The sequence below is a fragment of the Erpetoichthys calabaricus genome, chromosome 10 (assembly GCF_900747795.2).
Source record: "Erpetoichthys calabaricus chromosome 10, fErpCal1.3, whole genome shotgun sequence".
Classification (NCBI taxonomy): Eukaryota; Metazoa; Chordata; class Cladistia; order Polypteriformes; family Polypteridae; genus Erpetoichthys; species Erpetoichthys calabaricus.
The window spans coordinates 117912436-117932267 of NC_041403.2; the positions used below are offsets into that span (position 1 = coordinate 117912436).

At 38.6% G+C, this 19832-nt stretch overlaps 2 protein-coding genes across 2 annotated transcripts in view; one reads left to right on the forward strand and one right to left on the reverse strand.

The window, feature by feature from the left end:
• LOC114659356 (proteasome subunit alpha type-7-like) overlaps positions 1–19832 on the reverse strand; it is a 592565-nt gene that overhangs the window by 158152 nt on the left and 414581 nt on the right. The window lies entirely within an intron of this gene.
• LOC114658566 (uncharacterized protein SCO4629-like) overlaps positions 1–19832 on the forward strand; it is a 74804-nt gene that overhangs the window by 44045 nt on the left and 10927 nt on the right. The window contains exon 5 of the mRNA XM_028810603.2: positions 15875–16057. Coding sequence (XP_028666436.1) covers positions 15875–16057 — 183 coding nt within the window. The remainder of the gene's footprint in view (positions 1–15874; positions 16058–19832) is intronic.

Consider the following 19832-nt stretch of genomic DNA (forward strand, 5'->3'; position numbering starts at 1 on the left):
AAAACTGAGTCTGCTCTTTTAATTAGCTTGATGATTCAGTGGGCCTCTCTTCAACTGATGTTACCGGCCCAGCACATCACAGTGTAAAAAATCACACTGACCATCACAGAGTTGTTGAAGATATGAAGGATGTCACTTCCCACATTAAAGGAATGCATTCTCTTAAGTAAAAAGAGCCTGCTCTGTCCTTTCTTCTATAGTTCCTCTGTGTTCTGAGACCAGTCCGACCTGTCATTAATGTGGACCCCCAAGTACATGTAGGAGTGGACCACCTCTACATCCACTCCTTTAATAGTGACCAGACACAGAGGCTCTTTGGTGCTGTGAAAGTCAATAATAAATAAGTTGCAGAAAATTATTTTTACACCAAGAAGTTCTCCACCTGACTCCTATACTCTGTCTCACCCCCATTTATCAATACACTTCATAAGTGCAGAATCACCTGAGAATTTCTGCAAGTGACATGATCTGGTGTTATATTGATAGTCTGAGGTGTACAGAGTGAAATGAAAAGGAGACATGACTGTTCCTTGTGATGCTCCAGTGTTGCTCACATCCATATCAGAAGCACAGTCCTTGAGTCTTACAAACTGTGGTCTGCTCGACACATAGTCCATTATCCAGGACACCATAGGCTCATCCACCTGCATATCTCTCAGTTTACCCCTTATGAGGGATGGCTGGATGATACTGAAGGCACTTGAGAAATCAAAAAACATAATCTTCACAGAGCTGCCAGCTTTGTCCACGTGAGAATGAGCCTTGTGAAGCAGACAGATAATTGCATCCTCCACTCCAGTCTTTGTCCAATAGGCAAACTGCTGTGGGTCCAGGTGGTCTACCGCAAGAGGACTCATATAATCCAAGACTAGTCTCTCAAACTTCTTCATGTTGTGAGACATAAGTGCTACTAGTCTGAAGAGGCACCTGGATAGTATATATAGAATATTTTCCAAAGCAGAGCCACTTACTGAAGCCTTAGGGACGCAGTGAACACCACAAAGTTTGCCAGCACAGGCCTTAAGAACTCAAGTACTGACTCCATCTTGTCCTGCAGCTTTTCTAGTGTGTAGCTTCCTCAGTTGTCATTGGCCATTCCAATTGATGTGGTAGTAATTGTTGATGTAATAGGGATGGTTTGTCTGTGTGTTTGGGGGGTGAAATTGGTCATTGGGTGGGAAAATCAACTAAAAGATTGGTTCAAGGCATTAGATTTGTCCACATTCCCTTCTATCACCTGATCCCTGAATTCCTTCATGTTATTCTGAGTGAGCCTTTTTGTATATTAGCTTTTCATGCTTCTTTTACTTTAGCACACTCTGTACAACCCTCAGAGCCTCTTTGTCACTGAAATTGAATGCACTCTTTTTCTCATTTGGGAGACCTTTTAGCTGCCTAATTAGGTGGCCCTGCTTCACTAGGCTCCATACTCAAGAAGCAAGGTAGACAACCAAAACATTAAATATGTACTTAACATAAAACATAGCAGTAAAATAAACTACATATCAATTATATTACATGAATGCAACACAGACTAAGCCAAACCAAAAGCAGAAGCAGAATTAAGAATTCAATATACTAAATTTTGAATCGCAAAAGAGTGCATAAAAAAACAAACTTAAGCCAGGACAAAACCTTGACTCAAACGTAACACAGAGCATGTAAAGAACAGGCAGTCTGTCTTGAATGAAAGAGGAGGATAATTACATTAGATAGAGCTGGAAAAGTGGAACAAGTACTATCAGTAATGTAAAGGCTGTTTTGTTATTTTAAAAAAAATATGTCTTGGAAGCTTTGATGAAAAGGTGATAAACAACCTGTTCAGTTATATCAAATAACAAAAATTTAATCTGTCATGCTTCTTATTGATCATATTAATGAGAGGTACCAGATGTCTTATCTGAGCTGGCAGAAAATAAAAATAAAAAATTCTGAAGGCACAAAAGCATGCAACTGAGTTCTCTTGTGTTTTAGTACTAACAGTGAAATTTAATTTAAAAAAAATCAAATAAAAGTTAAAAATATATATCACTCAAATCAATATCCAACTTGCTAGGGTCACCGTCTAGCTCCCCAATGACTAGGCCATACGTTTTTTAAATACACTAAAGATAATCATTCCTGATCCATTAACAACGATATTTGGGATTAAAGTGCATGGTGAGAAACTGATTGTAACAGCCCATTCCTCACTACTAGCATGCTAATATATACGTTGCTTAAATGGGACAATCCCAACCCTAACAGTAAAATGATCTCAAATTCAAACAAAATCTAATTCTGTCTAAGACAGGAGTTTCCAATCTTTATTGACCCATTTACTCCATGGCAACATTTTGAATATAAATTTACCCCAACACTGCTTTGTTCAGTAATTTGAGTTTATACTTCTACCATAATAAAGCAAATAACAAAGGGGAGATTTTAAGATATTGTTTTTAACATTTTTATTTTAAGTTCAAATAACAATAGAAATAATAATAGCACATTATAATGGTATTTCACTTATTTAGAAACAATTAATGATGAGCAGATACCAGCATACCAGAATGAAGCACTGAGTCCATGAGAACACATCAATCTGTGAGATGCTTATTCTTGCTTTTCACCTACGATTTTGGATATTCTTGGTGCAGGTGCTGAAAGAGAGTCTTACATGGCATCTTTGAAAACTAATCGAGATCTTATTGACTTCAGGTTTTTCAAACAAATTTACCCTCTGAGTAGGCAAAATTTGCCCCCAATTGGGAAGAACTGCTCTAAAAGGATATGTCTAAAATGTTTTTATATCAATACAAGAATTTATTAATATAACTTTACAATCAGCATGCCAGTCCTGTGATTAATTCTCTTATGCTGCTCATTGTTCTATTTTGTATTTGACAAGTTAGATGGGGTTTTCAAAATATAAATTATGTAACATATATATACAGTATATATACATACAGAGGGGGCCAAAACCTTGTTGAGAGGTTTACTTATCTCAGCAGTGACATTCATGTCTCTGGTGACTCTTCCTATGAAGTCAGTAGACTGATTGGGAGAGCATGGGGGGTCATGAGGTCGCTGGAAAGGGCTGTGTGGCACCCCCAATATCTATACAAAAGGACAAAGGTCCAAGTCTTTAGAGTCCTGGTGCTTCCTGTTTTGCTATATGGTTGCGAGACTTGGACACTGTCCAGTGACCTGAGATGAAGACTGGACTTCTTTGGTACTGTGTCTCTCCAAAGAATCCTTGGGTACCGTTGGTTTGACTTTGTGTCGAATAAGTGGTTGCTCATGGAGTCCCGAATGAGGTACATTACCTGCATTGTGAGGGAGCGTCAGTTACGGCACTATGGCCATGTGACGCGTTTCCCCGAGGGTGATCCAGCTCTTAAGGTCCTCATTGCTGGGGGCCCAAGTGGCTGGACCAAACCAAGGAGTCGCCCACGTAACACCTGGCTGCAGCAGAGAGAGGGTCATTTCCTGAGGGTGGGACTGGACCACGTGTCTGCCTGGGGGGTTGCAAACCAGGATCCCGGGTTGTTTCGTTGTGTAGTGGGTGCAGCAACGCACTGTACCAGTGCATGCTCCCCAACTTGACTTGACTTGGGGCCAAAAAATGTTTGTACACATCAACAAAAGAACAGCCTGTATTAAAGTTGTAATATTACATTTCTACAGATATTAAGGGATGAGTTTAAGTCACTTTTTACTTCTACATTTACAAAAGGTGCTCAAAATGGTAACCATGAGCATCCAGACACTGAGTATAGCAAACTACTGCTTGAACAACATTGGCCAAAGAGTCAAGTGAGATTAATGCACACGGCATTTCAATTTGTTCTTGAAGCACAGCCAGTGTGTCTGGTTTTCTACAATACACAACATGATCCCCCATAGATAAAGTCCAATGGTGTTACAGACAACAAGATGGTGCACCAGCACACTACCACTGAGACATGAGAGCTTACCTTGATAAAAATTTGCAGGACAATGGACAATGGATAGGATGAAGAGGTGCAGTTGAGTTTCCTCCATGCTGTCCTGATATATATATACATATATATATATATATATATATATATATATATATATATATATATATATATATATATATTAAGCAAAGCGAGCAGGGGGTAGAGCCCCCTAGTATACTCTCTATATATAAAATCCTAAAGCCTAAAAGTGCAACAATTTTGTACAATGATTTTATGTCACGTTTTTTGTCATGTTTTAAATCAGGCTTATTTTAAAACCTACATATATATATTTGGTATCATTCTTTTCAGAATTTATCGGACTTTAATGTGATGTTGTTAGATTTTCAGATTCTTATTCCATTTTTAAATTATAAACTAAAATATCAAGAACTCATGTCCAGTGAGACAAGACTTTGTGCCAAGAGATTTAACCACACCCAGAGTCAAAGAGTAGGACAGCTGCTGTACAGGCTTTTAAATGTTCTAAGCGCCACGTGAAATGCAGATCATGTGGCACGGCAGCAGCAGCAAACCAGCAGCTGATTGAGCAAAGAGGAGGTAAAAAAAAATTGTATTTGCTTCCCATTGTACCACCATTTAAGAGGGAGTTTCGGTGGAGCAACCGCGTCTCCTTGAGGTGCGTTCAGCCCCCCTCTTCACAATGCGAGTGACATAGACGTGAAGTGGCTAGTGCCACTTCACTATATATTTACCACAAGGGGGCGCCAGAGAGTCTCAAACCCCAGACACAATAATACAGAACACACTATACGAATAAAACAAAGGATTTTTATTCCACCAAAGCACGTTACACAATCACCTCTCCAGTAATAAGCCACAAATAAACAGTAAATCACAATTATTCCTCCTTCTTCTCTTCTCCGCTGAGTGTCGCTGGCTGCCTCCTGACTCTGACTTGCCCATGCCGGACCCGGGAATGCTTCTAATGCCTTTCTGTCTCCTCTAGGAAGCACTTCCGGGCCATAGACAAAGTAGGGTGGTCCTCCAACGACATCACCCTCAACTGATTCCAAGGCACACCTACAGGGCTGCACTTCCGAACTCCATTTCCCTAGCACCCCTGCAGGTGTCCCGACTGGGTTCTCATATGAGGACCACTGCCACCTAGTGCACAGGGGATGGAACCACTCCCAAGCTCCAGCTTCTGGTGGTCCAACTATTATTTTATGCCTGTGGGGCACAGAGTTATCTTTCCACCCAGCTGGCCATTTCATCCATCGTTCCTCTTGGGCCTCCCATCAGGACGCCCGTTTTCTTCCTACAATATATTCACAGCCAGGAAGAGTTGTGGAGCCCAGAAGAAATGTTGGAGAGCCACCTGGGCAACCCCATTTGATATAAAGAAAACAAAAACATTTAGATTTATTTATAAAGAACAAAAACTCAGCCAATCCAGCCTTAACAGTAAATATCTGACCAATTTGACGTCTGGGATAAGAATGAGATGCCCCTCACCAGCCATGCCTCTTTTAATCTGGTACTGACTTGAAGGGGCAAGGCCTTCTCTGTGCTCCACGGAAGTGGTCATTTTCTTTTGCTGGGATTCACACAGTATATATTAATTATAGACAGAAGAGCACACGAAGGATTGGGCAACTACCCTGGTAGCCCCCATTTAATGAAACAACAAAACTAAAGGAGAAATGACAATTAACAGCCTCAGTCATGGTTCAATTTGCTAATGGATTGCTACTGAGTAGGAGCTCTGCAGGTCCTAAAATGAACAGCCACTTCCTGTGGGAGGCTAGTATTTGTAGTGAATCCTTCCAGAAGGGGCAGAGCTTCTGTGTCTGGAGGGGAAATGATGACAGAAGACTTCTGAGGCTTGCCCATTGCTACTGTGGAGGGAGAGAGAGAAGCATATGATCACCCCACTCACCACCTGCTGGGCAGGTGTGGACGCTGAAAGTCGGGAACGACAAGGAAATGGACACCGATATAAATAAAAATCAATTTCTTTATTTTTGGGGAGAGGAGGCTGCAGACCCTCAGCCTGCCAGCAGCCTGCAGACCCTGTCACGTTAAGTAGCTACAAAACGTCAGTCTGCTAGTAGGAAGCCGAGACTTCCTTTAATACTCAAGAAGAAAAAAGAAAAAAACGCAGCAGTTCATTTTGAGGTCATACATAGATAGTTATAGCTTGCGGTCACACCCTGGATTGCAACATGTAGGAGCACACAGTGCTTTTTACAGATAAAAAGTGGTCAGTATTTTCACAATTTTAAGAAATACACTTCTGCTAACTTACACGTACATAATAATAATAATTCATTACATTTATATAGCGCTTTTCTCAGTACTCAAAGCGCTATCCACACAGGGAGGAACCAGGAAGTAAGTCCAGTTACAGCAAGTTTTCCCTAACGGTTATAGGGTGTATGAAGCTCAGCGGTTTTAGACAATGCTCACTTCCCTATTCTTCTGCACCATCAAGGTTATAACACTGCAACGGCTATGTGGCAGTTACAATTTAAGAATCTTATTATAGCTTACATTTTGCACATAATGATCATCACACATAATAATTGCTTATACAATATAATTATAATATAATTATAATTATATAATTATAATATAATAATTGCTTATACAAGCTACCTTAAAAGTTACTTTAGTACATTTGTCTTACAGGAATACACTCTTACAGCTTAGTGTCTGTATTAGATTGCATTTGTTCAGTTAGCTTAATGCATCCTTATTTATTGATACATAAGTGACATGTTTCTTATAGTTCTATTAGCACCATACTTTATTATTTGGAAAGACTGAAGCATCTTAATTCTAAATATTTCTTCCTCACAGGTCACACAGTTTGAATTTCTTTAGTGTGTATGTGGACATGAACATTTTTATGAGCATCCAGTAATGGACCCCTGTCCCACTTGCCTTGGTTTTGGAATATGCTCTGACTCTCCATCAACCTGAATGGAAAAAGCAGATTATAGAATTAGATGAATTGACTGATGACTGGAAATTGATTTTGGACCATTATACAGTCAACATAGAAAATGCAATATTAATCAGCATTCATTTTTTTCATTATATCTTGATTTATTTTTTTTAAATTCGTTTCCTGTTATTATAGTTATGCATGTTATGCATCCTTAGTGGCATTCTTGTTTAGTAAAAGACAATGCTAACATTGATAAGGTAACATTTGTCTCAGATGGCATCTGCTGGAATGCAACTCCAGTCCAGCACCTTAACCAGCAGACCACGTCTGCCATATTTCTGACAGGCTGAGTGCATGCAGTTTAACCTTGTCATCCTGTGACTTAGAAATGAGTCTAAGCTGGCATGATGTTGTGACACTGGTCTGCCCTTCTTTATAAAGTGCCTTCAATCTCAATACATACGGCACTTTATGCTGGGAGAATTCAGAGAATAGTTTGATTAATAGACAAAAGTAAAAATGTCCAAATTAGGATATGCCACACTATTTTGGGTTGTTCATACAAAATGTAATGATTTTCTTTGTGAGGTACAAGTACATAATAAACACGAATATTTGCTTCAGATATCTGAAATATTAATATTTGTGTTTCAGTTTAAACATTTAAAGTCTAAATATTCTCATTAAAATAGCAATTTATCATTTCTCCACCTTTGATTGAGGACCATAGGGGGGTAGATCCCTAACAAATAATCAAAAATAACAATTTATTTGTAATCCCTGACCATGAACTAGTCTAAAAGGATACCCCGTATGCTTATGTTTGAAATTTGTCATTTTTAATCTTCAGGGAGTGGCTCTTAGGACCACCGGTAAAGACTCATATTCCAGAAATATTATCATATTCATGGTCGGAAAACTTGAAATATCATAAAACGACACTACACATGCCTAAATTACCATCTTTTTCAAAGTGTTGTGAAAAGGAGTAACTTTGACCCCTCATATCCCATTAGAGGTTGAAACCCTGGGGTCGATTGATGTGGCATACACAACTTCAAGTCCTTATGATCATTTTTGCTGAAGATACCAATTGATTTAATTTTTATTATAAGGGTGTAATTCCCTGCACAAAATATGGTCTAAAATGTGAGAATCCCTGTTTTTATAACTGGACATCAGGATGACTTGAACGGTATGTCATATGTGGAGGTTTTCTTGTACTGGTAATAGGCAAAAAAAAAAAACTGAAGTGATTTCAGAGCACTTATAAGTAATTCTTATGAACACAAAAATGCTGTTTAACACAGTGTATGGTAAAAAATCAGGATACATAATAAGGTTCTGTACATTCACAGTTTATCAAAAGAATTAAATCAAAATAAAGCAGCAACGGTAATAACTGTAAACATTTTTGTGTTTATCTGCCTTATCCATCCATTATCCAACCCGCTGAATCCAAAGACAGGGTCACGGGGGTCTGCTGGAGCCAATCCCAGCCAACACAGGGCACAAGGCAGGAACCAATCCCGGGCAGGGTGCCAACCCACCGCAGGACACACACAAACACACCCACACACCAAGTACATACTAGGGCCAATTTAGAATCGCCAATCCACCTAACCTGCATGTCTTTGGACTGTGGGAGGAAACCGGAGCACCCGGAGGAAACCCACGCAGACACGATGGATCAGAATAATAAGAGTTTGTTATTCTCAGCACAGATCTGACTATTGAAAGCCCTGTGCACCCTGGCAACTCAATCTTATCATTTATTTATTTATTTGTTTATTTTTTACGTTGCCCTGCTGGTCAACCCTATTTCAGTAAGTAGTAGAATCACTGTTTGAGCAAGGTTTATACTGAAATGACCTGAAAGCTGAACTAAATAGAGAATTAAGTGTACTTTATTTCATGGTGTTCAGACCATGCATCATACACAGAAGTCAAAGGAAATGTCTTTCTTGGAAACCTGGATTTGTTTGTGTTTTTATTTTGGTACTTCCCTGTTTTCTATGGTGTTCTTATTATTTGTACTTTATTTGTTGGAGATCCACAAGCTGCTGCTTAATGAATTTGAACTTTACCTTGAACATAATGTTCTTATTTACTTGCAGATTTTATTAAGTGTATGATTGTACAGTATCTACCCTTAGCTGCCTTCTCTCTAATGAGGAAGCATCCTTGTTTAATAGGAGTATGATGTATATGAGACTTGACCCTCTTCTCCTCCTCCTCCCTCCTCCTTCTTCTCCTTCTCCTTCTCCTAGTATTTTGTGCCTATCTTTCTGTCACCCGCTGCTTCTTGTGCCACGGTCCCTATATAAAGGCCCACACCTGTTTCTTCCTAAGCTAATTGGGTGTCACCTGCAAAAAATCAATTATGTTAACTAAAAACAATTTAAACACAATTAACATGCACTGCACATCCTTTGCTGAGCACAGGAGGTCTTTGAGTCCACAGGGTAGAGGAACATCCTCCCATCTAGTCTTAATAGCTGCAGGAAATAATATCTGCTGTGTTATACACCTGACAAATAGGAATTATCAAGCATATTCAAATTGAAGTCACTGACTGAGTGCTGATTTTGTTCATCTGAGCCCTACTTATTTTGCATCTTGTCATCATAGGCAGGAAGGGCTTCAAGTCATCATCCCTAATGGCCACTGAAAATGAGATCCCATTCATGTCTGATGCAGAATGTGGTGGATTGTCACCAATTTATTAGTCTGTTTCCAGCCAAGTGATGAGAGATGAATAGTTGGGACAGGAATTGAACTTCTTGATTGTTTCATGTTTATAGGTTGTGATGGAACCAGGGGTGCCAGCGAGCCCCAAACATCAAACACGAAGACATGAATGCAGTCCCGGGTTCAAATAAAGGATGGTTTATTATCCACAATCCTCAGTTAAGCACAAAGCACAACATACAGGTTCTCTTTCTTTACAGTACCTCACAATACCTCTTCTCTCACCACTGCACTGCCCTCCTCCAGTCAAGTGTTGCTCTTCGCCCTCCCAGCTCTGACTCTCCTGGACAAGGGAGTGTGGTCCCTTTTATTGCAGACCCAGAAGTACTTCTAGTGCCAAGGCTGCTGGCCATTGGAAGTACTTCTAGGTCATACAGAAGTGCAATATAGCAGGGAGCACATATCCCTGCAGCACCCTCTCACGGTAAATACGGACCCCAGCATTCCCTACTGGTTTCTGACTGGGTACCAAAATCCAGAGCCACTGCCATCTAGGGTCCTGGGGGAATATAGATTTCCAAGCGACGTCTACTGCCGATGGGCTGTCTGCCCATCCACTCTGGTCATCTCTTCCGGGTCTGGCACACCTTTCTATCCCCTGGCTGGGATGCTTGTGTATCTGCTAAGTACCTCCCATTCGGGTAAGGAACCATCCCTTTCCAACCCATGTGGCACTCACAAGGTTTATAGTTTTTTATGCATTGAGTGCTGTGAAATTCTTACTTGCATGTGTTAATCAACATACAACACATGGGACAAAGTCATTGAGGCAAGTGACATTTTCTGTAGAACACCAAATGAAGATGGGTAAAGATGGGTGCAATAGATAATGAACCTTTCTTACTATGATGTCTCTCTTTTTCACAAAAGTATACCAGAGAATCACAAAAGGCTGTCTGTAGTAGCCTACTGAGAAGCTCAAGAGGAATAGGACGTCTTCTCTAAGAAAGATCTGCAATTATATCCAATAACATGATAGGAAGGATACCAATTTTATAGAGCTTTGTAGCCTCTGCCTGGTCACTTTGGCATTAGACTTACTGAAAACATAGTAGAGCACAAGCTACCAGACTGATTCCATGTAACACATGAAGTTTGTATCTGTATGACAAGGAATGCATATTTCCCACAAGTTTAGTAAGATGTCCTTTCACCACAATACCCTCTCCACTGTCGTCAAATCCAACCTTCTTCAGTTTGGTTTTCTGTCAGAACATGCCAAACTCCAGAATACTAATAAGCTGGCCTCAGTAATACCCAGAGAAATCTGATGCTGTTCTTATGCCGGACAAGATAGGAAGTTGTGTCTTGTCTTAGGCAATGGGTGCTTCCAGAACAATTTACTTTATAATGAGTTGTAAGCAGTTGAGTGTTGATTCAAGAAGGCTGCAAGTGAGAAGTAAAATTCTGGGAAAAAGAGGTAACATGGGTTATGTTTGTTATATATTCTTAAAATGTGTATTCTAAGGGAAAAGATGAATACGAGACTGAAGTACAAAGCATCAGTTTCAATTTCTGGGCAGTGTTTTACATATCAAATTAACAATATTTGAAAAAATGAATGACATTCATTGCATTTAGTTGCCCAATAACAGCTGAGCAGAATGACTGATGGGTGATTCAGACTGCTCAGCTGTTCCTTTAATTATCAACACAGCAAAGACCACTGAGTGTGGAGGGTTAGTTATAGTCACTGGAGTTTGCATTCAGAGTCTGGCGTTGACATCAAACATACAAAACATAATGGAAACTAAAGAACTGACTTTGACAGAAAAGTAAGCAAATCTGAAAGTGAGATTAAGGCGAAGAGTGATCAGACCCATTGGTGAACAACTGGATATTTTAAAATCAAGAGTACAGAATAATTTGAAAAAAAAAACAAGCCACTGGAGGTGAAAATGTAATGAATTATTATTAAATTATTTCCAATTAGCAGCCGATGACAGCAGTATTGTTAGAGCTCTGAAGAGAAAGTCAAAAATGACATCCAAAGAGCTAAAGGACAGTCTCTAGGGTACAGGAGTTGAAGTGTTGCTGTTCAGCTTTCACAGAAAAATTAAAGAAAAGAGATACAGAAGCTACATTAGAAGATGCAAATGTCTCATCACCACCAAGATCATAAAGACCAGACTGGAATTTATAAAGTATAGCAAAAGCTGAGCTAGCAACGCCCTGGAACAGAGTTTTTTGCATGGATAAGGTAAAGATGAACTGTTTGCCAGAGTGATGGGAAGAAAAATGTATGGAGAATAGAGGGAGTGTAAATGATCCTACATACCTGTACACCAGTTCATCTGTGAGACATGCAAGAGGCAACATCATGGCACAGCAGCTTCTGGAATTGTTTCACCAGTACTTTTTGATGATGTAAATGATGACAGTGGCAGTGGGATGAATTCAGAAAGGTAGAGGACCATCTTGTCTTCCAAATCCAAACAAATACCTCCAAGCTTATTGGATGGAGGTTTACAATACAGCAAGCTGATGATGTGAAACCTAATGCCCGCCTAACTCAGGAGCTCATCAGAAAGCAAAAGTGGAATGTTATACATTGGCCAAAATCGGTCTCCAAATTTAAAACTAATTGAGAATTCACTTCACCTACTGAAAGGGAAAGTAAAGTCAGAAAAGCCTCAACATGAACAGCTACTGAAAGAGGCTGTTGAAAAGGCTTGGCAAGAGTATTCCAGATGAAGTTATCAAGAGCCTGATGATAACAAAGGATTGCAGACTTGGGGTACTTATTGCATGTAGGGAGTATGGGACCATGTACTGACTTTAATCAGCTTCATTTTGCCTTAGATTAATTTCTCTCAACACTTCTACTCAGGTGAATTTGGGAGACTAAACACAAACAAAACAAATGTCATGTTTTCCCATTTTGTTTCTATTATATGTAAAATACAATACTGCCCAAAAATAAAAGCTGGCATTCTATACTATAATCATATTCATCGTTTTGGCTAGAATACATATTTTCTGAATATATAACAATAATTATCCATATTAACTCATTCTCCTGGTGTTTTTGCATCTTATTGTGTATTTGTGTATGAAATAATAGTGTAGCTATTGCTGCTGTAGTGAATCAATGGATTTTTTGTGTAATAACCTACTTTATATGATTCTTTGAAGCATTTCAGAGTGATCATACAATGATTATGCTCTCTTTTTTTATTCAAGAAAAGGTTCTCCTTAATTAAAAAAATATATATTCATTTAAGAGAGCAATCATGATTAAGGTCTTAATGAAAGATGAATGGATCACCATTGGCATCACTTTTCATATTTCTGAAGAGTGTGAAAAACGTCCATTGACAGCTAACAGGATATTGAAGGTTACAGAAGAAACAGTCAATACAATACAATACAGTTTATTTTTGTATAGCTCAAAATCACACAGGAAGTGCCGCAATGGGCTTTAACAGGCCCTGCCTCTTGACAGCCCCCCAGCCTTGACTCTCTAAGAAGACAAGGAAAAACTCCCAAAAAAACCTTGTAGGGAAAAAATGGAAGAAACCTTGGGAAAGGCAGTTCAAAGGGAGACCCCTTTCCAGGTAGGTTGGGCGTGCAGTGGGTGTCAAAAGAAGGGGGTCAATACAATACAATGCAGTACACAGAACAGAACAATTTCTCAATATAGTAAGAAATAAAAAATATAAATTTTAGAAGTACAGAGCAGAATTTAACAGTAGATGATATATCCCATAATAAGATTTGGATTTGTGTAGAGTCCTGGAGACCTCATCCATCAAGCTGCCTCCCCCATTTGGCCATTCCACGGCTGAAACAGTGCTGGGCCAGCCAATCCGATGAAAGGACCCCTCTATCCCACGATTCCTGCGATCCTCCATCTGGGATGACTTTTCCTTAGGCAGGCAAAACAACTTGGCAGGTGGGCCGTGGCACCAAGTTCCACATTTGAGTACCGAGAAGAAAAACAGAATAAGTGAGGGTTATTATACAATTATAACTGTCATGTTACTTATGTTTAAGTGCTAATAACTAACAACAGAGATGCAGTCTGTACAGTTAATCAGCAGCTCTAGTCAGGATATGCTAAACTGAAGTAGTGAGTCTTCAGCCGGGATTTAAAAGCTGAGAACGAAGGGGCATCTCTTATAGTAGCAGGCAGACCATTCCACAGTTTAGGGGCCCTGTAACTAAAAACTCGACCTCCCATTGTTATTTTATTAATCCTTGGAATCATAAGCAGACCGGCATCTTGAGATCTTAATGTGCGCTCAGGTTTGTAAGTCATGATAAGTTCAGACAAGTAAGCCAGACCTCGACCATTTAATGCTTTATATGTTAAAAGAAGGATTTTGAAATCTGCCCTAAACTTAACCGGGAGCCAGTGTAAGGATTTAAGAACTGGAGTTATGTGTTCATATTTTCTTGTTCTTGTAATAATTCTTGCAGCCGCATTTTGGATTAACTGGAGGCTGTATAAAGAACAGTTTGAACATCCAGTGAACACCGCATTGCAGTAGTCAATCCTACTAGAGATAAATGCATGAATTAGTTTCTCAGAATCCTGTTTATTTAAAAAGCGCCTTAATTTCCTAACATTTTTAAGATGGAAGAAACATGTTTTGGACAACTTTGTAATATGTGCTTTAAATGACATGCTAGAGTCAAAGATAACTCCTAGATTGCGGGCTCATTCAATAAAATTGACTGGGATTCCAACTGAGTTAAATGATGAAGTCCATTTTTTTATCAATGGTCTGCAAACATAGGCCAGTGGTTACAGAATGAGGACCTGCAGATTAACAGAGACTGACATTCTGACAAATTGAAGGAAGTTTTACTTTCATTTTAAGAGAGGACAGAACACAGACAAACACACAGAAAAACCTTCTTTGCCTGATGCTTTTGGATCTCCCTGAAAACTGAATGTGGCCACCATCTACAAACTTTTGTTTTACTTTCTATGCTCATTTCTCATTTCTCTTTTTGCTCTCTTTCGGTTACTAACCTCACTTCTTTTTCACAGCCCTGAGATATGCCACCTCCAGAACTGGAATTAAGTTTGCAATGGTGGGGTAGTTGTATATTCTCAATCTCAATGTCTTAATAATAATAATAATAATTCATTACATTTATATAGCGCTTTTCTCAGTACTCAAAGCGCTATCCACACAGGGAGGAACCAGGAAGCGAACCCACAATCTTCCACAGTCTCCTTACTGCAAAGCAGAGGCACTACCACTGCGCCACCTGTGAGGACAAACATGTTTTTACCAGAAGTGGTCTTGTCTATAGACAAGGACAGAATAACATTCTGATTTGTTTTATTATTTTTTTTTGTGTACATACTACATTACCCTGCTCATCAAGCCCCTTTCCCCCTGTTGAGCACATTATTGACCTAATTTCTGGGGAACTTGTTCCAAAGGCCCAATTATCCAGGTCTACTCCTAGGCTGTCTGAACCCTGTATACATTTTAAACCTACTGCTTTAGTCTCATCTTGCTCATCTGCTATGACTAGCAGAAAATAAAGATAATTAAATCTAATGGTTGGGTCCAGGGAACAGTCTAGTTGGCTGGAAATGGAAGTCATACTGTATTTCATCTATCCATCCATCCATTTTCCAACCCGCTGAATCCAAACACAGGGGTCTGCTGGAGCCAATCCCAGCCAACATAGGGCACAAGGCAGGAACAAATCCCGGCCAGGGTGCCAACCCACCACAGGACACACACAAACACACCCACACACCAAGCACACACTAGGGCCAATTTAGAATCGCCAATCCACCTAACCTGCATGTCTTTGGACTGTGGGAGGAAACCGGAGCGCCCGGAGGAAACCCACGCAGACACGGGGAGAACATGCAAACTCCACGCAGGGAGGACCAGCGAAGCGAACCCAGGTCCCCTAACTGCGAGGCAGCAGCACTACCACTGCATCACTGTGCCGCCCCATACTATATTTCTTTAATGATATTTTGCTCTTGTTGTAAATAATTTAAGTCAAGAATTGTTTATGATGAAAGTGCAAGAAAGTGAGATTGTGGAATCATGCAAATCTGACTAACATAAGATGGTTTGAGAAAATGATAAATCTGTTTTTATTGGATGCTTAGAGTGAAGATGAGACTTTGATTTATTTTTGAATCTGAGCTGAGGGAAATCCATGTAGGTAGAATATGAAAAATGTGCAGTACTGTTGGGTGATAAGTATTTATCATTTGTCCCATCTAACACACAACCTTCTGTCTCATGCTATATTTCAGCCCGGCGTGTCATTCTGGTCCAGCAACCTTTCATGGAGAGAAGGGTCTATGCAACATTCCTTTGGCAGTGGCCTGAGGACAAGGAGAACACACATGTTGTGGTCACCTCTCCAGCCATTGATCTCTACAGCTATCCCAGCGCTGCTGTGGGGAGCATGGATCACCTGATTAGCTGCATGCTAGGTAAGTTAATTGTCCTTCTTTATCGGGAATGCTGTTTTATGATTGGTCATTTAACTAATTCATAAAAAGGAAACCTAGGAGCAACTGTTGTGTGCTGTTCTATTTATCAGTCCTTCCTATATATAATTGAGTTTATTGATGGTATATCTTGTAACTTTTTAAGTATTTTCTAGCATTTATTTAATCAGTAATCTCACATGGTTTATTCCTCATAGGTTTTTCTTATTTTCTCATATGACTTCACCATATTAGTTAACCAGACCCTCTCTTCTCTAATACTGTTCTTACTCTCTACAAACACATATGTAATATTTAAACAATGGTGTTTATAATTATGAACATTACTATACCTACATGTCTATATTTGCATGTGTTGGAATAATCTCAAGTTTTTTATCACAGTATAATACTGTGTAGATTCCTTTCTTTAACATTTCTTTAGTGTGTGATGTTGAGACTTTGAAAGATTGCTATAACCATTTCCTTTATCCTGAAAGTGTCAAATGGTGGCCCTTTCCTAACCATAGGACTTTCCATATGTACCTGAATATCTCCACACCTTTGACTCTTGCTCTATTAAGTCAGAGTTATCAGCCTGTTGCGGAGATGCAGCTGCATTCTGGTCAGCATGAGGATGAACAAGGGTTGGCTCTATCTATGAATTTATTATCTCTAGACACCCCCCAGGTTGTTTAATAGAAAGAGTTGAAACATGGGAATTAGTTCAAAAATGTATTCACTCGATATAGATTAAAATATCTCTAAACTATGGTTCTTAATGTGCCAAAAGCAGAAGCAAAGCAAATGGGTAAATGAACATCGTAGATGGATGACATGTATCTAGATGCTGTATCAAGTGGTCTCTGGATAAGCTTGATGAAAGGAGAAAGGGAGGGAGGGACCCTAGGGTGCTGGTGATCCATGATTGGTGATTTATGTTGGTATTGTGCTTCTTAACCATTCCCCATAGAAAAATGGGGTACAGTATTGTAGTTTAGGAGCCAACTCCTTTCCCATGTGCAGGCCTTATGCTGTTGATCCAGTCCTGATCACACAGGACCTGTGTTCTCAAACCTCTTACCAATCGATATTTTACTTGAGACTGGAGGCTCAGAGAAAAGGTATCTTTTGGCATTTGGTTAAGTTCTTAAGGCAGATATGGTATCAAGTTAGCCAACTTTAGATTTCTCTTGTGATCAGTTCTAGCTTGTTTTGTAGCAAGCAAGGCAAATAATTTTACATTATCTGTTAACTGAACAGTTACAGTGGAAATTTCCTTTAGAGCACAGTAATGCTTTTCTAATACATGCTTTATCAGTATAAAGATACAGTTTATGACAAAATAAAATAGTAAACCAAACAGTTGATTACAGTAATTTCCTATATCACCAAAGACCAGTGAGGGTGATTTTCATAAAAAGAGAATAGTGCTGGTAGTTTTATGTCTTTTTAGTTAAAATTATAACTGTAAAGCAAGCAGGGGTCAATTAATTTGGTAAACTTCTATAATAGTGCAAAACCATAGAATGAGCAGAGCTAGAGAGTACCCTGCAGTTCTTAAAAAAATCCATGAGTTGATTCTTCTTTGCAAAAAAGGGTACCAATGTTCAATAGCATTGCTTGTGGTGGTAACGGAGGGGTTCTTTTGTTTGAAAAAAAAGAACAAGAAAAATATCATCAATCTCTTTTTTTCTGAATGGAATTTTAAATTTAGAACAACATGGGCATTTGCATTACTGCTATTTAGGAAAATTCTTGGAAGGAAAGGACCAGGAGACGTTTACTAATGAAATTATCAAAAGCCTGAAACCACAGCTCCCATTGGTAAACAGCACTTCCAGTGATAAAGATATCTTGAAGTGTATTTGTGATGTCTTAAAATTCATTTTAGGTAACTAAATGTGATGAGGGCATCATTTTAATTATGCTGAATTATATTTGTATCTGAAAATGAATTTAAGATATCTTGAAATAAGACATATAATCAGATATCTAGTCTTCAAATGTACTGTTATTTTGAGATATTGCTAAATGTTAATTCTGTCCTTTTTTTTGGTTTTAACATCACTTCCTATCTTCTTTGACTGTCCTCTTAGTGCCAACAAACTGAAAGAACCTTTTAAGGTTAACTTTTCATTGTTAGCAGCCCTCTTCTCAGACTACCATTAGCACTTCTAATTTCTTTTTTAATGGGTATGTTTTTGTCGGCTGTATGCATAAAGCAGTTCTCTGATAGCTGACATAGATCTATTAATAATCTCACTGCTAAGAAGTTTTATCATGAATTAGACACATTTTGCAAAGTATTTTTCAAAATTCTCATGACCCACCCTTATATTATGATGTCTGTGCCAATGTACATCAAGAATTGTTTTGTACATTTTCTCAAAATATATATTTTTAATTATATGTAATAATTTCTGTTCTTGCTAATTTTCAATGCCAAAGGAACAGAACTTTCATTATGATCATTAATTCTTAGCACTCTTAACTGCTATACAGAATTCTGCCATGATTATTACTGAATAGCAAGTCCAGTCAAGTGTGTCCTTTCTTTAGTACTTTGATTTCACTGATTATTTATCTGACATGATTTCAACAGTAATGGAATATGAAATAGCTCTTTTTTCACACTAGTAGCACTCATAAGGAGAAAAGCAGTGGTCTCACAAAAAATCCTTATACGGCACACCAAAGGTCCATTTTTGAATGGCATCAGTTAGCAGTTCACTAGTTTGATGAGAAAATTTAGAAATACTCCACAGTGGCTAATGCTATTTTTGAGATATTGCAATAAGAATTTTATCACCAGCACTTACATTTAAGTAAAGATACATTATTTGAATAAACACAGTGTCCAGAGACATTTAGTATTTTAACTGAAGCTGTGTCAGGTTATGAATCCTGCTAAAACTAAATTGAACATGGAAAACAATACTATTTTTGCATGCATTATAGTTATACATTACAATGTGCTTTATATTTAAGACATCTAATGGTAATAATATTATTAATTACAGTATTTGTGCATTTAGAATTTTGCTTTATATACAGTGTCTATAAACAGTATTCAGTGCCTTTGTGGTTTTTCATTATTTTTATACAACATTGAATCACACTGAATTGAATGTATCTTTTTACAACGATCAACAGAAAAAATCTCTTTAATGTGAAAATAAAAACAGGTCTAAAATAATTACAAACTGTATTACATGATATTTCCCTCTACTTTACCTAGGGGTAAGTGTGCTAATCAGATTCGTTACTGGGTTGGTCTGCTGTTGCACTTTAAGATTAACATCCACATACATAGCTATACACATACACACAGAAACTCAACAGTGCCCCATGAATAACAAACACACAGCTGGTTAATCTCTAGTAGTTTAAACCACACAAGTGCCTTATGAATAACACAACCTGATGCTCTCTCAGCACTTCAAGAGACTTACTCATTATTGGCACAAACAACATACAATGTTTTAAAGATATCTCAGACCTAAATATTTCCTTTGGTCTCCAAGAATACATTTAAACATACAAAGGCTCAGCATCCTTGACTATAGGCCATTTATCAGCCAAGAATGCCTTACTTTATGTACTGTTCCCTACTATAGGGTATAGCTCTCACCCACAGCCTTAATAAACCTTTCAGCACAGAGGTAATGGCAAATCTCCAGCTGCACCAGGTGCTCAAAGAAATCTACCTTATTACTTCAATCACTCTAGACATGAAGACAAAGCACAGAAAGTTAAAAGCAGCATGGTATTTATT